Source organism: Ciona robusta, chromosome 3 (assembly GCF_009617815.1).
Source record: "Ciona robusta chromosome 3, ASM961781v2".
NCBI lineage: Eukaryota > Metazoa > Chordata > Ascidiacea > Phlebobranchia > Cionidae > Ciona > Ciona robusta.
In genome coordinates this window covers 1178554-1203049 of record NC_143237.1, presented here as the reverse complement: position 1 = coordinate 1203049, position 24496 = coordinate 1178554, and the positions used below count along the sequence as shown (strand labels likewise).

The window sequence follows — 24496 nt, the reverse complement described above, 5'->3', positions numbered from 1 at the left end:
AAACAATAGTTGTCAAACATAGAAACCTTATTGATTAATGTGGCGACTATACTTGTTTGCTTAGACACCTAACATCATAGTCAAATCCAACTTAAGGTCTAATACTGGAACTTGAAAACCCATACTGTCACGCTTAGACTCAAGTCCAATAATAATATACAAGAGTGTAAAAGATATTTTGCTTAAAATTGCATCATTAGTCTATTATTTAAATCCAATCATTTTTTTACCTCCTATTCGTTAACAGGCCAACCAGTTATACCCGTTTGCCATTTCCTTGATGGAGTCAGTACGTACATTTGAGAGCGTTCTTCGTAAAATAGACATGCGACCTAACATTGCAATGTTGGTGGCTCATCTGAGGAAAGAACTTCATGCGACTATTATGGAAGGTTGGTTGGTTAACGTTACTGTCATCATAGGCGTCAAACCTCGGGTGGCAGGGTGGGCAAGCCTGCCCTCAAATGTTTTGCACTGTGTTAATAAGTAAACAATGGAAGCAAGACCGTTTCATGGGAATGCTTGTCTAACTATTCCTGCCTTCCCTGTGTTTAAAACTTTGTCATCTGTATGGATGTGTGTCACAAACTTAACTTATTTTTTATTTATTACAACAATAGTTTTTTTAAAGGGGGAGGTTCGCAACCCCAAACCCCCTTCTGGTTCCGCCACTGATAAAATATGTTACCTTTTGTTCTCAGGTGTGCAGTTAGTATGGGAGTCGTACAAACTTGATCCTTATGTACAAAAGTTTGCTGAGCACGTGTTCAACTTTGAGGAACGTGTTGAAGATCTTCTCGAGATGGATTCAGCCATTTCGAATGAAACAAGATTGTTGGATACTTGTCATTATGGATACCAAGCTTTTGCTGAAATCATTGGTATTCTAATGTTAATTTATTATTATTCATTATTTTGTTTAAACTAATCAGTGAAGAATTGTTTTTGTGTTTTCTATCCAAGCTTTTAGACTTTTTTTATAAAGTTTTGTGGAAAATTGGTATGCTTGTTAATTATGTATGCTGACAAGGAATTAAATTATGTTTAAATTTGGTAAGAATAAGAATATATGCTATGAGGTAGTTGTAAAATCCAGGGTTGGAAAATGTTGATCCATTAAGATCATAATTACAGAATTGCTATATTTTAAAACTTTAGACATTTTTCATTTATCAGCAATACAGTACAATAAAAAAATGACTATTTACTAAAATACATAACCACTCAAATTAACATACTCTATATAAAGGTCACATCCAGAAGTTTGTTGATGATTTGAACCTTCAATCTTACTCCAACCTTGCACTGTGGGTGAAGAACCTGGATGAAAGTGTGGAGAAAAAGTTGGCTGAAAGATTGGAGGCTGCGTTGAATGCTTGGATCATGGTGGGTTGGGATCTGGGTTTAAAGCATATTTATATATATAGTAGGGTGGGGGAAGATTGGACACCTTTTCATTCTATTTTCTCGCTTCATTTAGTAGTAAACAAAGAACATTCGAAGAAATATAAAACCAGCTTCTCACGCCTCCCATAGACCGTTGTTTTTTGTTTAAAACTTGATCAGGATATTTGAATAGTAAGTACTAAAGGTGTCCCATCTTCTCCCACAGTACTATATGTATAAATATATACCTAAACAAATGCACTGCAATATAGCAAGTGGCATTCAATTGTAGTATTGCTGACTGAGGTATATATTTAGTGATTGTGAAACTTGTATTTTGGATCTTTCGTCAAGAATTTTGCTAACCGATGTTTCGATGTCCTTTCAGGTTGTCTTTATTAATATTGTGTGGTTAGGTGAAAACAATAGTATTGCAGAATTAGAATTATTAGAGGTGAAAACAATGTAAAAAGCAATGGTGTTTACAATATGCAAAAAATGCCCTTTAAGCGTGGTTGACCCCACTTAATTTTTTCTGGTTTTTGACGTTATGTGATTATTGTAACAAAGTTTGGATATTTACAACATATGTTTAATATTTCTAATTCTCACCAGGCTTTGTGCAAGAAGGATGTGAAAGCTGATGGTGAACAAACCGAGGAAACAGACGTGCTTAAAATACAGTTTGGCGGCGATCCCAAACAAAAACAACTTGTGTTTGAAATGAGAGTGAAGAACCAAGTGATATACGCACATCCCAATACTAATATGGTGCTTAAGGTAAACTTTGTGTCTTTGTCAAATATATATAGATGTATGTAATAAATATGCTACTTTGGGCGTCAAACCAGGGGTGGCAGACTGGCAGAGTAGGCATGCATACCAAACATTTTCTGCACTATAAAAGTCTGTAGACTGCATGTTTAATAGAGGGTGCCCTAACTTAATCTTACCAAGTGCAAAAACATTGCATACTTTCTGTAGTTGATTATAATATAAAATGTTTTTAATATATTTATGTGGTGTGTTTTTATATTTCTTTTATTATGGTATATGAACAAGTATATATATACAGTCATATATAGTAGAAACGGGCAAGATGGGACAACTATTTATTTTATTTTCCCTTCATATGTGGTACTAGACAAAGAACATTCGAAGAATTATAAAACCATATCACCACAATGTCTATAGACCGTTGTTAATCGTTTAAAACACGATCAGGTTGTTTGGATATCACATGCTGAAGGTGTCCCATCTTTCCCCACCCTACTGTATATAATATGTATATACTTACATATACATGCATTTTCCTTAGGAACTGATCCATGATTTGCATGCATGGCAAAACAACGTTCTTAGATTACCACGGATATTGAGCACAAGATACCAGGTGAATAAAATGTTTCTTATATTGTAGTTTATGGGAAAACTCAATTAAACTATATTGATGAAGTAATTTGGGATCCAGCACCATGGCACAGCTGCTGGAGTACTTGGCTCTAGTGAGGCTTGATACTGCAACCATTGTAGGTGAATGTCTCTTTTAGCAAGACACTTAATGGTAATTGCTTAAACCCGGTAATTCCACAAAAAATACAAAAATTAAATGACCTACAAAGTTATGAATGCGTAACTAGTACACCGCTGCTAGTTATACCCCCAACCACTGTCGTGCTTTTCTAGATTTTTTGATGCAAAGGAACATAGGTCTTATGAGTCTAAAATGTGGTCATGAACTTTAGGAAGCTGAGATACATTATAATATGACTTCCCAACAAATCAAGCTCAACTATTCATATTTTAATTCGTTAATAACATTACAAGGTTGGAGTTGAACAACGTGTCACAGATAAGGAATTATATTATCGTGAATGTTTAACAAAGATGCCGTCGGGCCCGATTCCATTAAACCGATGTTTTGAAGCGATTCAAGGATTATATACAAAGGTAAAACTTCTAATCAAGTAATATTTTTAATGAAGTATATTTTTAAAAGCCAATATTTATAATAGAGTTATATTTTTATAAGCTAATTTTTTTATTAAAGTTATATATATTTTTTCTTATAAAAAAAAAGAAATATTTCTTCTAAAAAAAATATTTTATTTTGTGTACAGAGAAAGTGAAAATATTGTTAATGGTGATACATAAGTGTGCTTGTATTAAACAGTGATTGATAATATTATTAATATAAACTGACATTTATGAATACAGATTACTGTGCACATATGTTTAATGCTTAATATCTACTTTACCACTTGGCACTTGGTATGAATGATCAATGGGACATAAAAGTAAAAATGTTTTTGGTATGGCAGTTACAAACATTGTACAGTTTATATGTCCAAGTTTAGTTTACCATAATTATAGATTAAATAACAATATGTTATGCCAGGTTTCGGATTATGTGAAGCAGTGGTTACAATACCAGAACCTGTGGGATCTTCAATCTGAACGTTTGTATGAGAAGCTTGGTAATAACATCAACACCTGGCAGGTAGGGTTGAACATATTGTAGAATCCTAATGTTATTTATTAATTTATTGATTCTATTTGGGCGAGGGCATAGAATTAAGGCCAGATTTGCTCCATTTACTTTTGTTTTTAAAAAAAAGGGTTCGCAGGGGTAGTATAACTGCCTAACAATTTAATAACTCACAAAAATGTCTGTAAAATAAACAGTGATAGTGCAATGATGAGCATATTTCCAAATCGCAAGATAATATGTGTTTTTACATACTTCACGCCTACTACTACCACATATGTAACCTTGCGGGTGATTATTCTTGTGGTATTTTTTCACAATAACAATAACGTATACAAACAATAAAAACACTAAAAATGTAAAAACTTTTCAGGAACTTTTGGTCGAAATTCGTAGACGGCGTGCAACATTTGATACGCTGGAAAACTGTAAACATTTCGGCCCCATTGTTATTGAGTATGGCAAGGTTCAAGCAAAAGTCAACCTTAAATATGATTCGTGGCATAAAGATGTGCTGTCAAGGTTTGGACATCTTATTGGGCAGGTAATATTAAATTATGTTGGAGTGTTTTGAACTTTTATATTAATGTCAGCAAATTATATCAAAATTAGATAAACTTACAAGCATAAAAAGCTGAAACTTTTTGTTTCTCTTCCATATAAACCTATTTCTATTCAAACAAACCAAAACCATTTTTTTTTTATTTAATGTTTAGATTGGATGGTTAATATCTTTAAAAAATCTTAAAACATGGAACCAACTTAAATAAACGTGTATGTGCAAAAGGCATACTCTGTGATTATTTATCTGTTTTTCTATAAATAAACGTGTATGTGCAAAAGTCATACTCTGATTATTTTATCTGTTTTTCTATCCCATACAAAGAAAACTATAAATCTGAAATTGGTTTTAAGTGATGAATATTAAGCCAGTGCATTAAATTATAACAGTAAAATAAAATTTAGATAAAATTTGCATATTTGCAATATTCTAATTTTATAATATATTCCGAACAAAGGAAATGGCAACCTTCCATGGCAAGATTGGAAAATCTCGTAGCGAGCTTGAACAATCATCTATAGATACTTCAAACACCTCAGATGCTGTGTCCGTTATCACTAATGTACAAGCTCTTAAACGTAATATGAAGACATGGGAAAAGCAGGTAAACTTATGGTTTAAATAGAAACACCATTAACATGTCTTGATCTCTATTGGAAAAATGGTTTAAATCTCTTCCCGGAAAAGTTGTTTTTTTACAAATACAATTTTGCTGCTAATTCACTTCTGTTCGTTGTTTTAACTTTTAACTAATTTAATTTTCGCTACCATATTGGAAGAGATAAATAAAACATATTCTTTGTATCATACTTTGAAATCATGTTAATTTTTATACGTACTTGAATGTTCTTTCTCTGTCATACAATATTATCCCTTAACTAGGTGCTTCCCTGGAATAGATAAAGACAGTTTCAAATCCACTGTATATCTGTATAAACCCTCTTATGCAATATTAACCCATTATACAGGTTGACACCTACAGAGAAGGCCAGCGATTATTGGAGAAACATAGATACCAGTTTCCCCCATCATGGCTGCATGTAGAAAACATAGAAGGTGAATGGACGGCGTTTCAGGATATTATGAAGAGAAAAGAAGTTTCAATACAAAACCAAGTCGCGAGTCTTCAAATGAAAATTGTTTCAGAAGATAGAGTTGTGGAACAAAGGTATGAGATAGTAAACACAAATTAACGCAAGTTAACCTAAATAGGCACAAATAAAAAAACTACAAAGACTGTCGTTTCCCCGAATGGTTGATGGCAAAATGTTGCTTTCAGCCAGCGTTTGAATCGTTTTTTTTACAGCAGACGCTTTCGAGTGTTGGGTGTCTATGAATATATAAAAGGGTTAAGTAACATTTCTTGACAGGCTATTTTTTGTATTAAGTAATTAGGTGGATGGTTAATGACAAGGTGTTGCTCACAGCCAAATGTTTGGAATCGATTTATACAGCAGATGCTTGTGGGTGTTATTTGAAAGTAAAGTTAGTTCTGTTTGCTTAATACTTGTTAGTCCAAAACAACAATTAAGTCGTTTCACAGCCAAAGATTCTATTTGATTAAGAGACTGACGTTGCCACTTACAATTTGTTGGCTCAATCATGTCTCTTACATTTTCGTAGCACCAGATCTTTACACCTATGCATATTAATATTTATTTTATTTTTATTTGATTTTTTGTTTAAATATTTCTTATTTGTTGGTTAGACTTGATTATTGTCTGTTACGTTTTGGTGGCACCGATCCTTACTCTCAAGTTAGTGATATTAATAATTGGTGTTGTTTAATTAATTATTTGTTTATTTCAGATCAAGCGAGTTGCTGTCAGATTGGGATCGTGGAAAGCCGGTTGGTGGAAGCTTGAATCCAGAAGATGCTTTGAAATCACTCGCGATATTTGAAGGCAAGTTTCAACGCTTGCAAGATGATAGAAGTAACTTGATGAAAGCAAAGGAAGCATTGGAACTCACAGATGGTGGTGTAAGCCCATCAGAAGAAAGAGTGCAGGTGCTTTATATGTCTTATCAAAAAACATTTTTCTATATTCCATTTAATTCATATTTCTTAAATAATAAAACCGTATTAATTAAATTATTTAAAAAAAAAAACCTATTTCCTATTCCTTAATTTAATCTTTCCCAAACAATAAAAACATATTACTTCATTTATTAAATTTTACTTGATTTTACGTTTTTAATTCAAATTCGCAAGTTTGAGGTTGTGTATTAAACCATGCAAGGTAAAATTGAAAGCCAACAGTTGAGTGTAAAATCCCAACTTTTAACCAATAGCTTCTAACCCATACAATGTCTCACCCTTAGCTACTTCCCCCCTTATGTCTGCTTGAATTTGTTGTTGTCAAACATAGATACCATTTCTTATTACATGATGGGGTAAATGGGCCAACTCAGGCCTAAATCCCAGATTTCTTGATGTAGGACCTTTCCCATATAAAATAGAATGAAATAAATATCATCATCTTTTTTATTTTCTTTTTTCCATTTTCACTTTATTTTTAACCTAACCAATATAGAACAGAATTCCTTTTCTATTTCTTGATTTTTTATTGTTACCTTCAGGTTGCTGTTGAGGAACTCACAGACTTGAAAGAAGTTTGGAGCGAATTATCTAAAGTTTGGGAAGGAATTGAGCAAGTGAAGGACCAACCATGGTTGTCTGTCAACCCTAGGAAGTTACGACAAGCACTTGAAACGCATATGGAGCAAATGAAGGCTTTCCCTGCAAGGTTGCGTCAATATTCATCATACGAACATATTAACAAGACTATAAAGAGTTATCTCAAGGTATTTGTTCAAATATATAGCTGTATGGCATTGTTAATAAAATAGCATAAGTTATGAAACTGCATTAGTAGTGAATGGCATGTAGGGCTCCAAAACACTTAAGAGCAATTGCTCAAACTTAGTTGTTCCTATTGGGTTAATCCAAACCTTTGGTCATACTAAATGATATTACTATCAAAAAGCCAGAAGTAGTAACTCAAGCTGGCAAGGGGTGTATAGAATAAAACATATGTTATGATTCTCAGGTACCCATTCATGTAGTAATGTAGTACTGTGGAGTAAGACAGGACACCTTTAGCACATAATACCCAAATATCCTGATCGTGTTTTAAACAATTAACAACGGTCTATGGGAGTCGTGAGAATATGGTTTTATAATTCTTTAAATGTTGTTTGTTTACTACCGGATGGGAAGAGAAAATAGAATAAATAAAAAAGTGCCCAGCTTTCCACACTTTACTATAATTACTAACTAGGTAACACTAATACTATGTGATATAATAGCTATAGTTGCATGCTAAATACTTTTGTATTACACAGGTAAACTGGATGGTGGTTGAATTGAAAGGGAGTTCTGTTAAAGAAAGGCATTGGAAGCAACTGATGAAACAAATGAGAGTCGCTTGGGTGCTTAATGATCTTACATTGGGACAGGTATGTATGTTTGTATTGCATGATTCCATAGGCACATTCGTGATATTAATTTGGAGTATGAGCCAATTAGATATGTAAACCCTAGTCAAGATTAAGTTTGGTATCAAATGTTTAATTGTTTACATTTCAGTACTTGCAAGCAAAAGCTAAACCAACTGACTTTTTAATCTACAAATTTCACATAACAGTTTAAACTTAACTGTCCTGGCAACAGAATACTTTGCCATTGGTTTACCGTTCCTGCCCTGAGATAGTTTAATATTTAAGTTATTATTATAATATTAGATAGTTTTATATTTATATTATATTTGTAGGTGTGGGGGATAGATTTATTAAAGAACGAACAAATAGTGCGTGATGTGTTAATGGTAGCACAAGGTGAGATGGCACTGGAGCAATATCTTTCCCAGGTTTGTTTATATATTTCATTCTACTTATTTTAGAAAGTCACTTTGTCGAAATATTTAAGAAACCACACAGTGGTGCTTTTACTACCCTGTGGTAGTTTATTCATTTCTGTTTTATACCAGAGTTCTTTAACTATATTTATTGGCAAGCACATTTACAATAAGACTTCAATAGTAGCTATAACCTAATTGAAGTTAGCAATGGGACTCTTGGCTTTTTAACTAGAGGATATTGGGTTCAAGGCTCGATGCCGCCACCATTGTGGGCCTGTTTGTTTTAGGCAAGAATTGCAAGATACTTCAGGATATTTTTAAATGCTCCAACCCAATGGTCACTTATAGGTTGTCCAAATTTTCAGCCATACGGTGCGTAATATAATAAATTGTTGCAACTCTGAAATTAACCTTTAATGCGAGGATAAAAAAAAGACAATCAATACTGTATGAACAAAATTAAAAAAATATGCTGTAAAAATTTCTGACAATTTAAATGTTCTGTGCCAAGACCCTAAAATCTATAACTCCTTAAACGCACAAGTAAAGGCAATGTCGTTATTTCAATTTCTTAATTACACCCTTATTAACTTACCAGGTGCGCGAGCAATGGCAATCTTATGAACTTGAATTGATCAACTACCAAAATAAATGTCGTTTGATTCGTGGTTGGGATGAGTTATTCACTAAAGTAAAAGATCATATCAACTCAGTAATGGCTATGAAGCTAAGTCCTTACTACAAGGTTAGTGTGGGATAAGTGATTTTTTAGGTATCTGATATTAAATATTGTTATGGCTTGTTCGTCTTTTTAATCTTTTTTGCATAAATACTAAATAGGTTTCCTTAATAGGTATCACTTCAGTAGAATTTTTGTTTGGCAAATTTTTTTTTCTCCAGAAATAGATCACAAAACACTTTTTTCAGAAATAGATCACAAAACATGAATGACTACTTTACTGTTTTACAATGGCTGCCACTTAGGCTTTCATTTTTGTGTTTAATGAACACCTTTTTGTAAATTAATTGTAGAATTTGAATTATCAAATATTTTGCAACAAGTGTGACCGTTCAAACCTTTCTTATTAGTTGTCACTTGTCACTTCGCTTTCTTTAATAAACCCGCTTTCTATTGTAAGAGAATTTGTAACATATGTTTGAACATTCAAGCTGATATTATTTTGTCTTTATATTAAGTACTTGTACAATTAGGATTATTAAAAATTATGTACCAGATGTGACCACTAAAAATTTTATTATTTTGTGTTTAATAAACACTGTTTATCTAAATTACTTGTACAATTGGTATAATTAAACATTATGCACCAGGTATTTGAGGAGGAGGCATCAGCTTGGGAGGAAAAATTGAACCGAATTCTTGCTTTGTTTGACGTGTGGATTGATGTTCAAAGAAGGTAGCCTGCATGTTAATATATATTTAGTTCTATAACTGGTATTTCAGTTATGACATTTTTTTACACCAAAAAATCTTTTTTTACGTTTACCGGACATTTTTATAGGTGTAAAACTTTTTAAACTGCAGAGTGACACCCATTTTTATGTAACTAATTTGATCCCATTACTACCTATTAATGCAATGCAGAAAAATCCAAGGTGGGCCTTCCACCTCAAGTTTGGCCACTATGGCCTCATTGTTAAATTTATATTAACCAATGTATTACACACCAGATGGGTATATCTTGAAGGAATATTCAGTGGTAGTGCTGACATACCCCACCTGCTACCAGTGGAATCGCAGAGGTTTGCTTCCATTTCTTCAGAGTTTCTGCAGCTCATGAAAAAGGTTTGGGATTTTTAATTTTCGTATGAGAATGTTGTAGATTGTATTTCAGCTGGCTTTATCATACTGAATAATTGCTTAGATGTGCCAAGAATTTTTTTGTTATTACCCATACCTATAATAGTTTTTAAAAAGGTTAAAACAAAATTTGTTTTTTAAAATATATAAAAAACTGTATTTAAAAAAAAAAGTGAAAAGTCAATTTAAATAAAACTAAAAACCCTGTATATTCCAGGTCGCTCGTTCCCCCTATGTGCTTGATGTACTAAACATACCCGGCAACCAACGATCATTAGAACGACTTGCTGATCTGTTGGGTAAAGTTCAAAAAGCTCTTGGAGAATATTTGGAAAGAGAGCGATCATCTTTCCCAAGGTTTGTTCTTCCTATGTTGGATTGAAATGTTAAATTTTAGTGGTTAGCCGATTGCATTGTAACCAAAGAATACTGGGTTTGATGCTTAATACTGACAGGTGTATGTGTCCTTGGGCAACACACTTTCTCTAACTCAGTGGTCACTGAACGGGTTGTAGCACCCTGGGTGTTGGGTTCTAAAAATCCCAAGGAACTTACATATATAGTTTTGAATAATCTGGTTTCATCTTCCCTTCTAATAACAAGCTTTGTTTTATGGTTATTTTCATTTATTTATCTTGGAGTAGTACGTTATTATTTGCTTTCTTTCCATTACAAAGTACAAACATTTTTGTAGTAAAAAAGGAAAAGCCTATTTTATTTATTTGAAATAATTATTTTTTTTCACTCTAGTTAGTTTTTTTAATATAATTCAAGTGTAATACTATACTGTACAAAATCTTCTTTTTTTCCGAAAAATTAATAAAATATCTTTTGTCAGATTTTACTTTGTTGGAGATGAAGATTTACTTGAGATCATCGGGAACAGCAAAAGTATTCCGAAACTTCAAAAACATTTCAAGAAGATGTTCGCCGGTATCACCACGTTACAACTGGAAGATGATGATTCGCTGGTGACGGGAATATCCTCCAAGGAAGCTGAGGAAGTAAGCTGGGTTTGGTTTGCTGTTTTTTGGGTTGTTTTCTCTGTTTTTGCTGCCGGGTGTAATTATATTATGTGTATTTTGTTGTTACTAGGTGTTATTTGTTATGTATGTGCTGTTGCTGTTGGCGTAATATACTATATTGTTGCTATTAGGTGTAATATGTTATGTATTATGTTGTTGCTATTAGGCATAATATGCTATGTATGTGTTGTTGCTGCCGGGTGTATTGCCAGTTATAACATATTATGATAGTTATGTTGTTTGTTGTTGCTACCAGTTGTTGTATATTATGTATCTGTTTTACTGTACATATTTTTGGTTTTTCTCTTGTTTTAAATTTTTCTCTAAAAATGATAGAATAAAAACAGAATATATATGTTTTTAAGAAATTTGTTTTACTGTACATTTTTTTGAGTTTTTTATTAATTTTTTTTCCAATATATGATAAAATAAAAACATACTACATATAGTTTTAAAAAAATATGTCCTTTCAAAATAGAACCCAGTAACACACACACTAAGCTATCCTAACTTATTAATCATAACATCCAGGTTGAATACAAGACACCAGTCAACATTGCCAAGAATCCCAAGATTAATGAATGGCTTGCGTTGGTTGAGAAGGAAATGAAGGAAACTCTCGCCAAACTACTTTCTTCATCTGTCAATCATCTGTTTGCTTTCAGGTAACAATTGTGGAGCAATAATATTGTTTATTTTTTATGTTATTTTGAGTTTTTTTAACCCAAAGATAAAGGCAACAAAGTTGATGCTGTTAGCTTTATTAGTCTGTGTCCTTGGGTAAGACTCTCTATTTATTAAGCCAACTTTTTTCTAAATCTCGGGCCTGATGCAATGCTGTAAGACTTCACCCAGCTACATCAGAATAGAAAACGACTAATATATTCCGCCATTGACTTCATCAGGGAGGTTAATGCAACAATACAACACAAGTTGATAAATAAGTTACTGTGGCGGCCCGCCACGTGTGTGTGCGCCGACGCTTACACGAGTGCCTTTTTCTCACGTTTATCTTCCGTATAAATACCGCGTCTTAAGTTCATTCGCCCTCTTAGGTTACCGCTCGCAATACAACATTCTGCAACCGCTACATTACATTTATTTATTCATTCATATAACAGAGACGATGAAGTAAACCACACCAAATACATGGAGTGGATGGACAGCTACCAGGGACAGATTGTTATTCTATCGGCTCAGATAGCTTGGTCCGAAGCTTTGGAGAAAGTTCTTCATTCGAACAGTATCCCTGAAAATATCAACAGTAAGTTTGGTGTTGTGTTATTAAAGTTGTTTTACTGTATTGGGGTTAGCAATAAAGTCTCTAGTATAGCATATTAGTAATTTTCAAAAGCTTTTATTAAGCTGTTAGGCCACAGTTTGTAATTTATAGTGTTTCTAAAAACACAAACAATACGTTTTGTGTTTTGTTATTTGCGAACAAGGTTCGAATTATTAGTTATTTTATTATCATGTAAAAGACAAAATAATTTCCTTATTCATTTAACCAAAGGATACCTGGTAATGCTGAATACTAAAACATGTGTCATTTTTAATTCAAATCGCAAGGCAGCATAACATATTAACAGAGCTTTTTATTTATCTCTTTCTAAAACAAAAAATGAAATGGACATAATGTGTCCCACAAATGCTCAAACATTATTTCTTTATTCCAGAGGTTCTACTTGGTGTAGAAGACACATTGAATGTCCTTGCTAACTCTGTGTTGCATGAACAACCTGCTGTGAGAAGGAAGAAGTTGGAACATCTTATAACTGAGTTAGTTCATCAGCGAGATACTACTCGTGTGCTTGCCAATGTAGGTTGATAACGTTTTGTACATAAATTAATGCTAAACTTTAAAAAATTTTACTTGAATCCTTTTTTTACCCAACCTATGTGATAGAACTCTTTTCTTTCAATTTTTTTTATACAAAAATTCAATATTTTTCATGTGCTTTTCTTAACATTTACATAAATTTTTCTTATTTTTTTTAAACAATTGCATACTTTTTACCAAATTTATAACCTTGGAAAATTCTTTTTATAAAATAATGTTTTTTTCTTGCAACAATTTTAAAATTTTCTAAAAAAACATTTAGACATCCTAACTGTTTCTTATAGAATTTAAACATTTTCTACAAAGTTCATAATTTTTTTACAAATCCATTTCAGGCGAAAATATCCAGTCCTCGAGACTTTTTATGGTTAATGCAAATGCGATTCTACTACGATCCACGTCAAACTGATGTTTTCCACCAACTTAGCATACACATGGCTAATGCTTCGTTCCAATATGGGTTTGAATACCTTGGTGTTCAAGACAAGCTGGTACAAACACCTCTCACTGATAGGTGAACATACATTTATATTATACTGCTTTATGTCGAATAAATGATACAAAAATGTAACAGTCAAAAATCAGTTCTAACGAATTGTATTCTGGGGAAATTTATATTTTGCCTAAAATGGCATCATCAGTATATTATTCAAAGAAAATCAAAATCCAGTCAGCCCGGCACCGTGGCATAGTGGTTAGCGCGCCTGCCTGTCACCCAGAGGTATTGGGTTCAATGCTTGACGCTGGCACCATTGTGGGCGTAAGTGTCCTTGGGCAAGACACTTAACGGCAATTGCTCCAACCTAGTGGTCACTGATGGGTTGTCCAAATTATCAGCCATACATTAGGTTCTACAGCCAGGTACCATGGAATTTCGTTTAAAGGTAGCTCATTTCCCAATAACACCCATTTTTATGGGTTTCATTAAATTTATTCATAATTTTTTTTCAAACCCCCACCCGTTGTTCACCAGGTGCTACCTTACCATGACACAAGCTCTAGAAGGTAGATTGGGTGGTTCACCATTCGGACCGGCTGGCACGGGGAAAACTGAGACAGTGAAGGCTCTTGGGAACCAACTTGGTCGTTTCGTCTTGGTGTTCAATTGTGATGAGACATTTGATTTCCAGGTGAAATATTGGTTCAAAATAAGAGCATGTTAAAATGGCTATTTTTATTTTTTAAAACAAGTGTACATGTATGCTTGACAGCAAAACAGAGCTAAAATTAGCTTTTTCTCAGTCTGAAATATTCTTCGGAAATTTCTTGTTAGTGATCTTAAAGGACCAACATTACATTTAAGTATCTTGTCTAACGACATATAAACACCCTATCCACTGGGCTATAGGCGCACTAACCACACGTTAGTTCTTTATGTTATGAAAAGTTTTTAAATGGGTGGCAAATAAACTTTTTAACCATAATCTCATATATGTTGCAGCTATATATAAACATGTATTGACATAGGATTGTCAAACTAACCTTGAGTTGTATATTTGTTGTCAAACAAGGTCTTGCCGTAAGCACAAGTCTTTTATATCTGACCTATAATTATGTAAAAATATAAATCTTCCTATGCATATAACACATAGATATTTTGTCAAACCAACAGGCAATGGGTCGCATATTTGTCGGACTCTGCCAAGTCGGTGCATGGGGTTGTTTTGACGAGTTCAACCGACTTGAAGAGCGAATGTTGTCGGCTGTATCGCAACAAATCCAACTTATACAAGAAGCACTGAGGCTTCACTCGGATCCTGACAGAGATAAGAGCAAACCTGTTCATGCTGAATTACTTGGTAAACAAGTTAAAGTGAGCTCGGAGATGGCAATATTTATCACTATGAACCCTGGTTATGCCGGCCGCTCTAACTTGCCCGATAACTTGAAGAAATTGTTCCGATCACTGGCGATGACGAAACCTGACAGGCAACTTATTGCACAAGTTATGCTGTATTCACAAGTATGTATATATTATAAGTTTAAATCTAGAGTATTAATTATATTTTCTATGTTAATACCTATGACCTATAGTATGGGTAAACGGTTATACAACTTAGGAAAAGTCTCCTTAAATTTACATTATGGCTTTAGCTAATTGCATATATTTAAATAATAACTGTCCTTTTGGCAAGATACTTGATGGACTTTGCTCCAACCCTGTACTAACTAATGAGTTGTAGCACACTTTAAGGGGTGATGGGCCAACTATCACCTAAATCTCAGATCCCATGGTCTGGTACGCTGTAGGTCCTCACCCATATAGAATGTGCATATACAGTGTTGGGGTAATGAGCTAACTCTGGCCTAAATATCAGACCACCTGGCATGTCAGGTGTCCACTGTAGGGCCTCACTCATATAGAATTGAAATACCTAATTAACTTATTTCTACAGGGGTTCAGAACAGCTGAGAAGTTGGCCAGCAAAGTGGTTCCCTTGTTCAAGTTATGCAGTGAACAACTAAGCAGTCAATCCCATTATGAGTTTGGTCTTCGTGCGCTCAAGTATGTTCTTGTGTCGGCGGGTTTCGTAAAACGTGATCGAATACAAGAAGTGAAGAGAATCAAGCGTCAGAACGGGGAAGAGGTGAATGAAGCAGCCATCGCTGAAAGTCTTCCCGAGCAAGAGATTCTAATTCAGGTAGAATTAACCATAATGTTAAAATCATATACATATATTCATATACTCCAAAGAATTAGTATAAGAACAATTCTTAAAAGATTGATGAATCTATTATAACAGGCTTATAAATTTAAGCAATCATAGGTCTTGCTCTTGAACAGCCAAACTGCGAATTGCTCATTAAATAAGTTCTGGTTTATATGATTGTGTAGTTTACTCGGATAACTGTGGTAATTCTACAGCTATCAGAGCCATTTTAAAACCACAGTGGAAACAGGGTTAGTTAGAGCCGCATTCATAAAAACAAATCTAGCTTATTGATTAAGTGCAACATTTAAACGAGTTATTTTACATAGACACGGACATTGCTCCAACCCAGTGACCACTAATGGGTTGTAGCACCCTGGGACCTGAGTGTTAGGGTAATGAGGCAACTCTGGCTTAAATCTCAGGTCCCAAGATGTGCCATAAGACCTTACTCATGTAGAATAAAATAGAAATTTGTGAATGCCGCCATGAATCATGTTATTCCACCAGAGCATCATGGAGACAATGCTACCCAAACTTGTGGCTGAAGACATCCCATTGCTTCACAGCCTTCTTAGTGATGTCTTTCCCAATATCTGCTTCAGACAAGAGAAGATGGAGTCTTTGAGGAAAGAAATCAAAGAAGTTTGTAAAGAGATGTTCCTTGTGTATGGGGAAGATGGGGAAACAGGTGGAGTGTTTATGTTTGCGTTGATATGTTCTGAATCTTCTATCCATGGTCCACATAGAGATCCATATAGGCTTTAGTATTGGTAGTGCTGTGGCATAGTGGTTAGCGTGCCTACCTGTAGCCTAGTGGTCAGGGGGTACAAGTTGTGATCCTTGTCACTTTTGACGTATGTGTCCTTTGATACCACACTTAATGAGAAATCCTACTGTCTTGCATAAGGCAGTCGAAACAACAGTCCTTTTAAGATCACACAAATACCATAAAATTTGTTTCCTACTTATATACACCTGAAAAAAGTTATTTAACCCCTATTTTTTATGGCTGCACCACCGGCGGCAACAACATATACATTTTTATATCTATTTCCCCATGTAGGAAGTGCATGGGTGGATAAAGTGATCCAACTCTACCAAGTATCTCTCATCAACCATGGCTTGATGATGGTGGGACCAAGTGGATCGGGTAAATCAATGGCTTGGAAAGTTTTACTGAAAGCTCTTGAACGATTGGAAGGAATTGAAGGTGTTTCGTATATCATTGATCCTAAAGCTGTCACCAAGGTGGGGTATTCAGTTTAGTAGTATGTATATATTGGCACTGGCGTAGAGTACGGGCGTGCGGGAGTGCGACGCACTCCTGCCAATTTACGAATTCGCTACTCCTGTTAAATGCACGGCTACTGCACGTGCGTAAAATGTTTCGACGATGACATTAATTCCTAAAGAAATGTGTTAAAACTTGACTTATATTTGCGCAAACATGATTATTACAACATAACATCGTATTGTTTGTAAATATGCCCCAAATCACGCCCATTTTACACCTCTCTGATTGACCAATCAGAAACAAAGGAACCGTGGATTAACTAGCATTATTACGTGTGCGAGACAAGACAATCGCGTAATACGTATGGGATATTGGAGTATTTAGAATAGCAATGTTTAGTTTACTTGATTGCGAGTTGCGAATGTGCGTCAGGCATGTAAAAAAACAAAAATACGGCCGATACTGATTCGTATTTAAATTTATCTGGAAGTTTCGTAAATCGTAGACGCATGCGTTTTGCTTACACCAATGTGTTTTACGAATTAAAATCGTGTTAAAAATACTAAATTCGCAGTGGTGTTTTAGTTTTTTTACTTATATTTTAACGAATTTTCTTCTGTTGCCCCACTGACAGTGTTTTTTGGCTATAACCAACGATTCCTCGCGCGGTCTTGATAATTAAAAAATGTCAATCTAGTTTCGTTTTTTTTTCCGATCAAAGCATAAAAAACAGCTCTCCTGATATAAATACGGCACAGTTTCATGTACCATACTTCTCAAACTGTGTTTGGTCAGCATACAAATTATTAACAAAAGCTAGTTTATAATACTATAAAACTTATCGGCGATCACCGAGACACCGACCGCAGTTTATAGCAACCAACACTTTCTTTTCTACCGACAACCAACTTCCTCTTTTGAAATTACCGGGAACTTAGTGGTGGTTTAAGAATGCCTGGTTTGCAATTAATTCCCGAACATACACGTGTCGAAATACTGGTTTATATTGCTCACGTAATACGCATTCGTCACATTTCCTATTATTGCGAAATAGCTATTTATGTTACGTCACAATTGCGAATGTCTCTTGCCCGTATAAATGCCGGAGTTATGATAAAATAAAGCTGTTTGTTACGTCAGAACTGCACGAATAGGTAACTTTTGTTAAGTTTTCATTATACGATTTGTTACGCAGCCTGCGAAGTAAATAAATTCCAGACAACTAAAATATTGAGCGATATTACACTTGCAAATTAAACGATGTTACATTGCGATAAGTGTTCCTGTCACATAGAAGGTTTAACTATTGCGTTAAGATACATCCCAATTAAATTGTCTTTGCGTGTTTGCCGCACTCCCACGCAATTGCAAAACTCTACGCCAATGTATATTGGTATATATATATATATATAGGTATGTATGTACTACTGTTAAGTCAGTTTTGTTGACCATTTCATCTTCACCTTAAATCTTATAATAGTCAAATAAAATTATATGTTGGTAACATAAATGCATGCAGATTGCAAAACAACAACAAAACAATACAAACAGAAATGCATCAAGTATTTTGTGAAATGCATCAAGTATATTTAATGCAACATTTAAAGCAAAAGCTTTCCAAATAAAAAAAATTAATCCAGAAAATCCAACTCTTTAAATGCACATAGGCTGTTTAAATGCAGGAGCATCTGTATGGCACATACGAGTGTGGCTTTCTTGTTTTACAAAAGTATTCATTACTTCATTACTATGCAAGCATTCACCTACATTTTCCTCGTAAAAAAAATGTCTAACGAAAGTTTGACAATTGACATAATTCTTTAGCAAAAAGAAGTTTTTAAAATAACAAAAGACCGTTTGTCCTTTACCTTACATCTCTTTCAAGTGTTATTTAAACATAGAAAACACACAACTTTTTAAATGCCTACATGCTTTTTAAACGCAAATAAAACACTAGATTTTTAAATAACAAAAGTTTTCAAACGCAAATGCGTGTTCATTATCCTAACACGATTATCCAACTTTGCAGGAGCAATTGTACGGCACCCTTGACCCGAACACACGCGAGTGGACCGATGGTTTGTTCACCTCCATATTGAGGCAAGTCATAGATAACGTGCGAGGGGAGTTGGGACGACGACACTGGATCATATTCGATGGGGACGTTGACCCCGAGTGGGTGGAGAATCTTAACTCCGTGTTGGACGATAATCAACTGCTTACTTTACCTAACGGTGAAAGATTAGCGTTGCCTCCATGTGTGAGAGTCATGTTTGAAGTGCAGGTATGGAAAGTTTAGTTATATATTTATATTGTTATAGTAGGGTGGGGCAAGATGGGACACCTTTGTGTTCTATTTTCTCATCCCATTTGGTAGTAAACAAAGAAAACTAAAAGAATTATAAAAATGTATTCTCATGACCCACCCTACTATATTATATTGAGGCAAATAGAGCCTCTGGTAAAAATGTAACTTTTTATTATACAGTAGGGTGGGGGAAGATGGGACACTTTTTAGCTCTATTTTTTCGTCCCATTTAGTAGTAAACGAAGAACTTTTAAAGAATTATGAAACTATATCCTTACGACTCCCATAGGCGACCGTTAGTTGTTTTAAACTTGATCAGGATACTTAGATATTTTGTGCTAAAGGTGTCCCATCTTCCCCCACCCTACTATATACACCTGTTTGGTGCGCTATATGGAAGTTTAGTTGTTATTATATACCAGTAGATGGATCTCTTGGTTAAAACATAAATGTTGTTCTATACATCAAAGCTGGGTGAGGTGGATAGTCCACCACCTTACACGGTTAACAGCAAGACACCCATTATAATACTTGCCATTTATTTTATGAGATCTTTATACCATATTTGAAAAAGATGTCTATGTTTATCATGATGTCTATATTACGCCTTTAAAGTGCTTGAAACCAAAAACAATTTAATACGATAAGATTTCTGTGTTACCTCGTTACGGTGTTATTTAGAGCCAAAGATAATGCAACATTTTTTTCAACAGGATTTGAAATACGCTACATTAGCGACCGTATCACGATGTGGTATGCTGTGGTTCTCACCAGATATTGTTAGCACCGATATGTTGTTCCATAATTACTTGGATCGATTACGTTCAACACCACTCGACCAAACTGAGAGTGAGTTGGTCGGTGTAAACACAATGTTTCAGGACAAAGAAAAATCGGAAGGTTGGTTTTGAACTTGACTCTGATTTTGGATGATGTTATTCTACACGGATGAGGCCAGTAGAGCAGCTAGAGGGTTTCAGGGTTCATGACCTCCCCTTAAAAAACAACTCCTTTGTTTATTATAACGTAGATTATCCATTTAATATGTATAGGTTTTATAATCAAAAAGGGGAGGTGCGACCTTTTACAAAAAAGTGTTTTTTTTTGGTAAATTGAATTATTGTATATTTTTATATAAAAACCCCTATTTTTGTGGCTTTGCCACTGGGTGAGGTCCTTGTCGAGGACCTGGGATTCAAGCCACGTTTGGCCCTGTAACCCCGACATATACGCTTGATGATCTTAACTTGTAGTTGTTTTACAGATGTAACTTCACCAAACATGAAAGTACAGAAAGATTGTTGCGACGTGATTCTACCTTTCCTAACTGCTGATGGATTGGTTATTAATTCCTTGTTGTTTGCTGAGAATCAGGTTAGTTGTGGATGTTATGTATTGCTTAGGGTAAGGTTGATATTGTATATTCTGCTAATGTTGTTTATTATATAGAACTGTTGGGTAAGATGGATATACCTTTAGCATATAATATCCCATTTTCCCTAATCCGGTTTTTAACAATTTAGAACGATATTTTAGAGTCGTGAGGATACAGCTATATATTTCTGTAAATATTCTTTGTTTATGACCAAATGGGACGATAAAATAGAAAGAAACATGGCCGATCTTACCCCACCCTACCATACATGCAAACATTAAATACCACCCCTTGTGCAGGAGCATGTGATGGATTTTACGAAACACCGAGCATTAAGTTCCTTGTTTTCAATGATAAGTCAAGGCATAAGGAATGTACAACAATATAATCAAAGTCACTTTGATTTTCCCATGCAGGTATTTATTTACATTAGCTTCATTTGCACTGAACATGTAATCATTGTCCGGCGCCGTGGTGTAGTGGTTAGCGCGTCTGCCTCTCTAACCCAGAGGTAATGGGTTCAAGGCTCGTCGCTGCTACCATTGTGGGCGCATGTGTTCTTGGGCAAGACACTTAACGGCAATTGCTCCAACGCAGTGGTCACTAATGGGTTGTCCAAATTATCAGCCATACATAAAAATGAAAAAAAATCCAAAAAAAAAACAATCACCCATCAGCCATACATAAAAATGAAAAAAAATCCAAAAAAAAAAACAATCACCCACAAAGTAACATACTTGGTAACTCGTAAGCTGGCGCGAGGTGCACACCCGTGTTATAACGACTGTCGTTTTCCGGCCACGCGAGGATAAAGTAAGTTACATTCATTCATTCATTCATTCATATAATTCGTATGTATAAAGGTTTTGTTTATTTTGAATTTTTGTAAGTATACTTTTTTTAGTTTATGAGCAAAATTGGGTGTTCTTATTAAAGTGGTTGTTTACATATCAAATTAATACAGAACTTTCTCTGTTATATATTTTTATCTTTAATATCCTAATAATGCAACACTGTTAAGCCTTTTATCTTACAATCAGTCAAAATTTATAGTTTTAGCAAAATCATTTATTTGATGTTGTATGGTTGATTCATGCTTATACAGAAACACTTTTAAACACATTTTCACAAGTATACCAGAAATTTAATAAACGTTATTATCATTTCATGTATTAGATTTTTTCCGCTCTTTTGAAATATTGTTTTATTACAAGTGCAGATAATGCATGAAATACTGTAACTTAAAAATCCAGTGTAATACATTCAAGTAATATTTCAATTCAGCCATCTGTATTGGAGAAGTACATGCAGAAATACATTCTATATTCCATCCTATGGTCATTTGCTGGGGATGGAAAACTTAAGATTAGAGAAGAACTTGCTCAATATATTAAACGCTCAACTAATATAACATTACCAACTCAACATAATATGGATATCATTGATTTTGAGGTGAGATTTTGTTATACATGGATGTATCCGTTTATTCTTTGAATGCTTTTAATATGAAGTTGTAGTCCGTTATAATTTTTGTTACACACGAATGTATTTCTATTAATTTTCCTAAACAGTCTCCTTGTTTTTCTCTGTACTGTTAGGCCCCTAGTTTTATACATTGCAATCAAATCATAATTTATATTCTATTATTCATGAATTAACCAATAACTTCATACATTTACAACTGGTAAAATAACGGAATTAATGGTTAGTTTTACTGTTTTGCCTAAACATTCGTAGTTTGGCTAAATTTTTAACATCAAATAATCAGAACGAAATCTAAGCAATCCCAAAAGGAAAGAAATCTGAATGTATTTGTGTTAAAGTGCTATGAAATACAAAACAGTCAAAAATCAAGTCAAATAAACTGTATAATATAAAAGATATATATTTTGCATAAATGGCACACGTCAGTCTCTTATTCTGGTATGATTCTGGTGTTACATGTTCATTTCTAACATTCTAAACCATATAACCTATGCATAATCCCTGACATAATGCATATATATATGCAGTGGCACAGCCAGGGGGGTTTAGGGGGTCGCGACCCCCCCCCCTTTTAAACCAAAAAAAAAATTAAAGAAAAAAACTTTTTTATTATAACCCCCCCCCTCTTATTTTTTTTCTGGCTGCACCACTGTATACATTATACAGCATACATATATATATATATATTTCCAGGTATCAATGAATGGCGAATGGAGTCCATGGATCAACAAGGTTCCGCAAGTTGAAGTTGAAACACACAAAGTTGCCGCACCTGATGTAGTGGTACCAACATTAGATACAGTTCGTCATGAAGCTTTACTTTATACTTGGCTAGCTGAACATAAACCAATGATATTGTGTGGACCACCAGGTATGTAATAGACTAAATTAAATTAGAATGATGGTCATTAACACACAAATTAATAAATAAATTTTCAAACACCATATAAAACACCACAAGATATGTTATGGAGTGTTAATCACATTTTTTGGAATACTACACACTTTTACATTTACCTAAAACTTGTGCACCCTCGCAATACGCAATATATTATCTCTGGTAAAAATAGCCAGACAATATATTATGCAAATCACATACATGTTTGGAAAACTACACTGTACCTGCTAGCATCAGCAACACAATGGAATATTATATTTGAAATTTCTAAGATTCTGGTAGTTATATAAATATATGTATAATACTGTTACGTATTTTATATATTTTCGCATGGTGGGGCAACGACACTCGTTACAAAACTCTGTTTCATACACCTTGTTTGTTTTTTTCATTTAGCGTATGACCACAATTGAGACAACTTATAAGTGACCACTGGGTTTGGGGCAATTGTATAATACACATAACATTATTACTAAAATTATTATTATCATGTTATAGGTTCTGGTAAAACCATGACTTTGTTCTCCGCGTTACGAGCTTTACCGGACATGGAGGTTGTTGGTTTGAACTTCTCCAGCGCAACAACACCTGAGTTACTGCTTAAAACATTTGATCATTATTGTGAATACAAGTGAGTTGTTGCCATTTTTAGGATAAAATTGTTTGTGTGTATTGATTAAAACCTGCGTTTTTACACGCTTGCTTGCTTAGGTAGCTTGTCTTGAATGTCTTGATTTTTTACACTTTTCAAGGCATGCTGATAAAATACCAACAAAATTCCTGCTGTACCGCAAAATTTAATTAATTTGTATTTAGCTAGAATCATAGACTTTAAAAAATTTTAAAACACAAGGGAGGCAGGGATAGTTAGACACGAATTCCCATGAAACAAATTTGATTCCAATATTAACAGATACCAATGTTAAAAATAAAACTTTCCTGTAATTTTCTATAACGAAACAATCTATTTCTAACACTCAACCAAAACTATCCATGTAACATCTGGAATAAGGATTGCCGGGTGTTTTAATTACCCATTGATTACATTGAGGATTTAAAAATATTGTATGGCGCTCATATTACATAATATGGCTTTCATGGCACTATAATATGGCTTATGACTTTTTTCATAGTTCACTTATAATATGGCTATCATGGCTCCCTTAGCCAAATTTGTCACAACCCATGTTATAATACATACCATTGTACATTAGATGGACACCCCGTGGAACTGTACTCGCACCAATCCAACTAAACAAGTGGCTTGTGTTGTTCTGCGATGAAATCAACTTACCAGACATGGATAAATACGGAACACAACGAGTTATTTCATTCCTGAGACAGATGGTTGAACATGGTGGATTCTATCGGACTTCGGATCGTACCTGGATCAAATTAGAACGAATACAAATAGTAGGGGCTTGCAACCCACCCACTGACCCTGGGAGAAAACCTTTATCTCACAGGTGATTGCTTTGTATGCTTATATTTACAAAATATAATGTCTGCATGGGTTAAACACTTCAGTTATAAGCATAAACTTGCTTTTAGTTTTATTTCAC

The 24496-nt window shown here is 34.3% G+C and overlaps 1 protein-coding gene across 1 annotated transcript in view; it reads left to right on the top strand.

Annotated features, from left to right (window-relative positions):
- Positions 1 to 24496, top strand: part of LOC149737475 (cytoplasmic dynein 1 heavy chain 1-like) — a 56015-nt gene that overhangs the window by 8362 nt on the left and 23157 nt on the right. The window contains exons 18-53 of the mRNA XM_089875526.1: positions 248 to 392; positions 702 to 881; positions 1250 to 1386; positions 2002 to 2166; positions 2705 to 2779; positions 3214 to 3336; positions 3785 to 3886; positions 4248 to 4418; positions 4894 to 5040; positions 5405 to 5604; positions 6246 to 6444; positions 7017 to 7241; positions 7782 to 7895; positions 8210 to 8305; positions 8895 to 9041; positions 9626 to 9711; positions 9986 to 10100; positions 10333 to 10472; positions 10954 to 11119; positions 11672 to 11805; positions 12262 to 12404; positions 12817 to 12959; positions 13316 to 13494; positions 13954 to 14110; positions 14593 to 14943; positions 15377 to 15622; positions 16142 to 16322; positions 16698 to 16882; positions 18898 to 19152; positions 19890 to 20076; positions 20441 to 20550; positions 20851 to 20967; positions 21836 to 22003; positions 22730 to 22907; positions 23433 to 23565; positions 24149 to 24400. Coding sequence (XP_089731652.1) covers positions 248 to 392; positions 702 to 881; positions 1250 to 1386; positions 2002 to 2166; positions 2705 to 2779; positions 3214 to 3336; positions 3785 to 3886; positions 4248 to 4418; positions 4894 to 5040; positions 5405 to 5604; positions 6246 to 6444; positions 7017 to 7241; positions 7782 to 7895; positions 8210 to 8305; positions 8895 to 9041; positions 9626 to 9711; positions 9986 to 10100; positions 10333 to 10472; positions 10954 to 11119; positions 11672 to 11805; positions 12262 to 12404; positions 12817 to 12959; positions 13316 to 13494; positions 13954 to 14110; positions 14593 to 14943; positions 15377 to 15622; positions 16142 to 16322; positions 16698 to 16882; positions 18898 to 19152; positions 19890 to 20076; positions 20441 to 20550; positions 20851 to 20967; positions 21836 to 22003; positions 22730 to 22907; positions 23433 to 23565; positions 24149 to 24400 — 5852 coding nt within the window. The remainder of the gene's footprint in view (positions 1 to 247; positions 393 to 701; positions 882 to 1249; positions 1387 to 2001; positions 2167 to 2704; positions 2780 to 3213; positions 3337 to 3784; positions 3887 to 4247; positions 4419 to 4893; positions 5041 to 5404; positions 5605 to 6245; positions 6445 to 7016; positions 7242 to 7781; positions 7896 to 8209; positions 8306 to 8894; positions 9042 to 9625; positions 9712 to 9985; positions 10101 to 10332; positions 10473 to 10953; positions 11120 to 11671; positions 11806 to 12261; positions 12405 to 12816; positions 12960 to 13315; positions 13495 to 13953; positions 14111 to 14592; positions 14944 to 15376; positions 15623 to 16141; positions 16323 to 16697; positions 16883 to 18897; positions 19153 to 19889; positions 20077 to 20440; positions 20551 to 20850; positions 20968 to 21835; positions 22004 to 22729; positions 22908 to 23432; positions 23566 to 24148; positions 24401 to 24496) is intronic.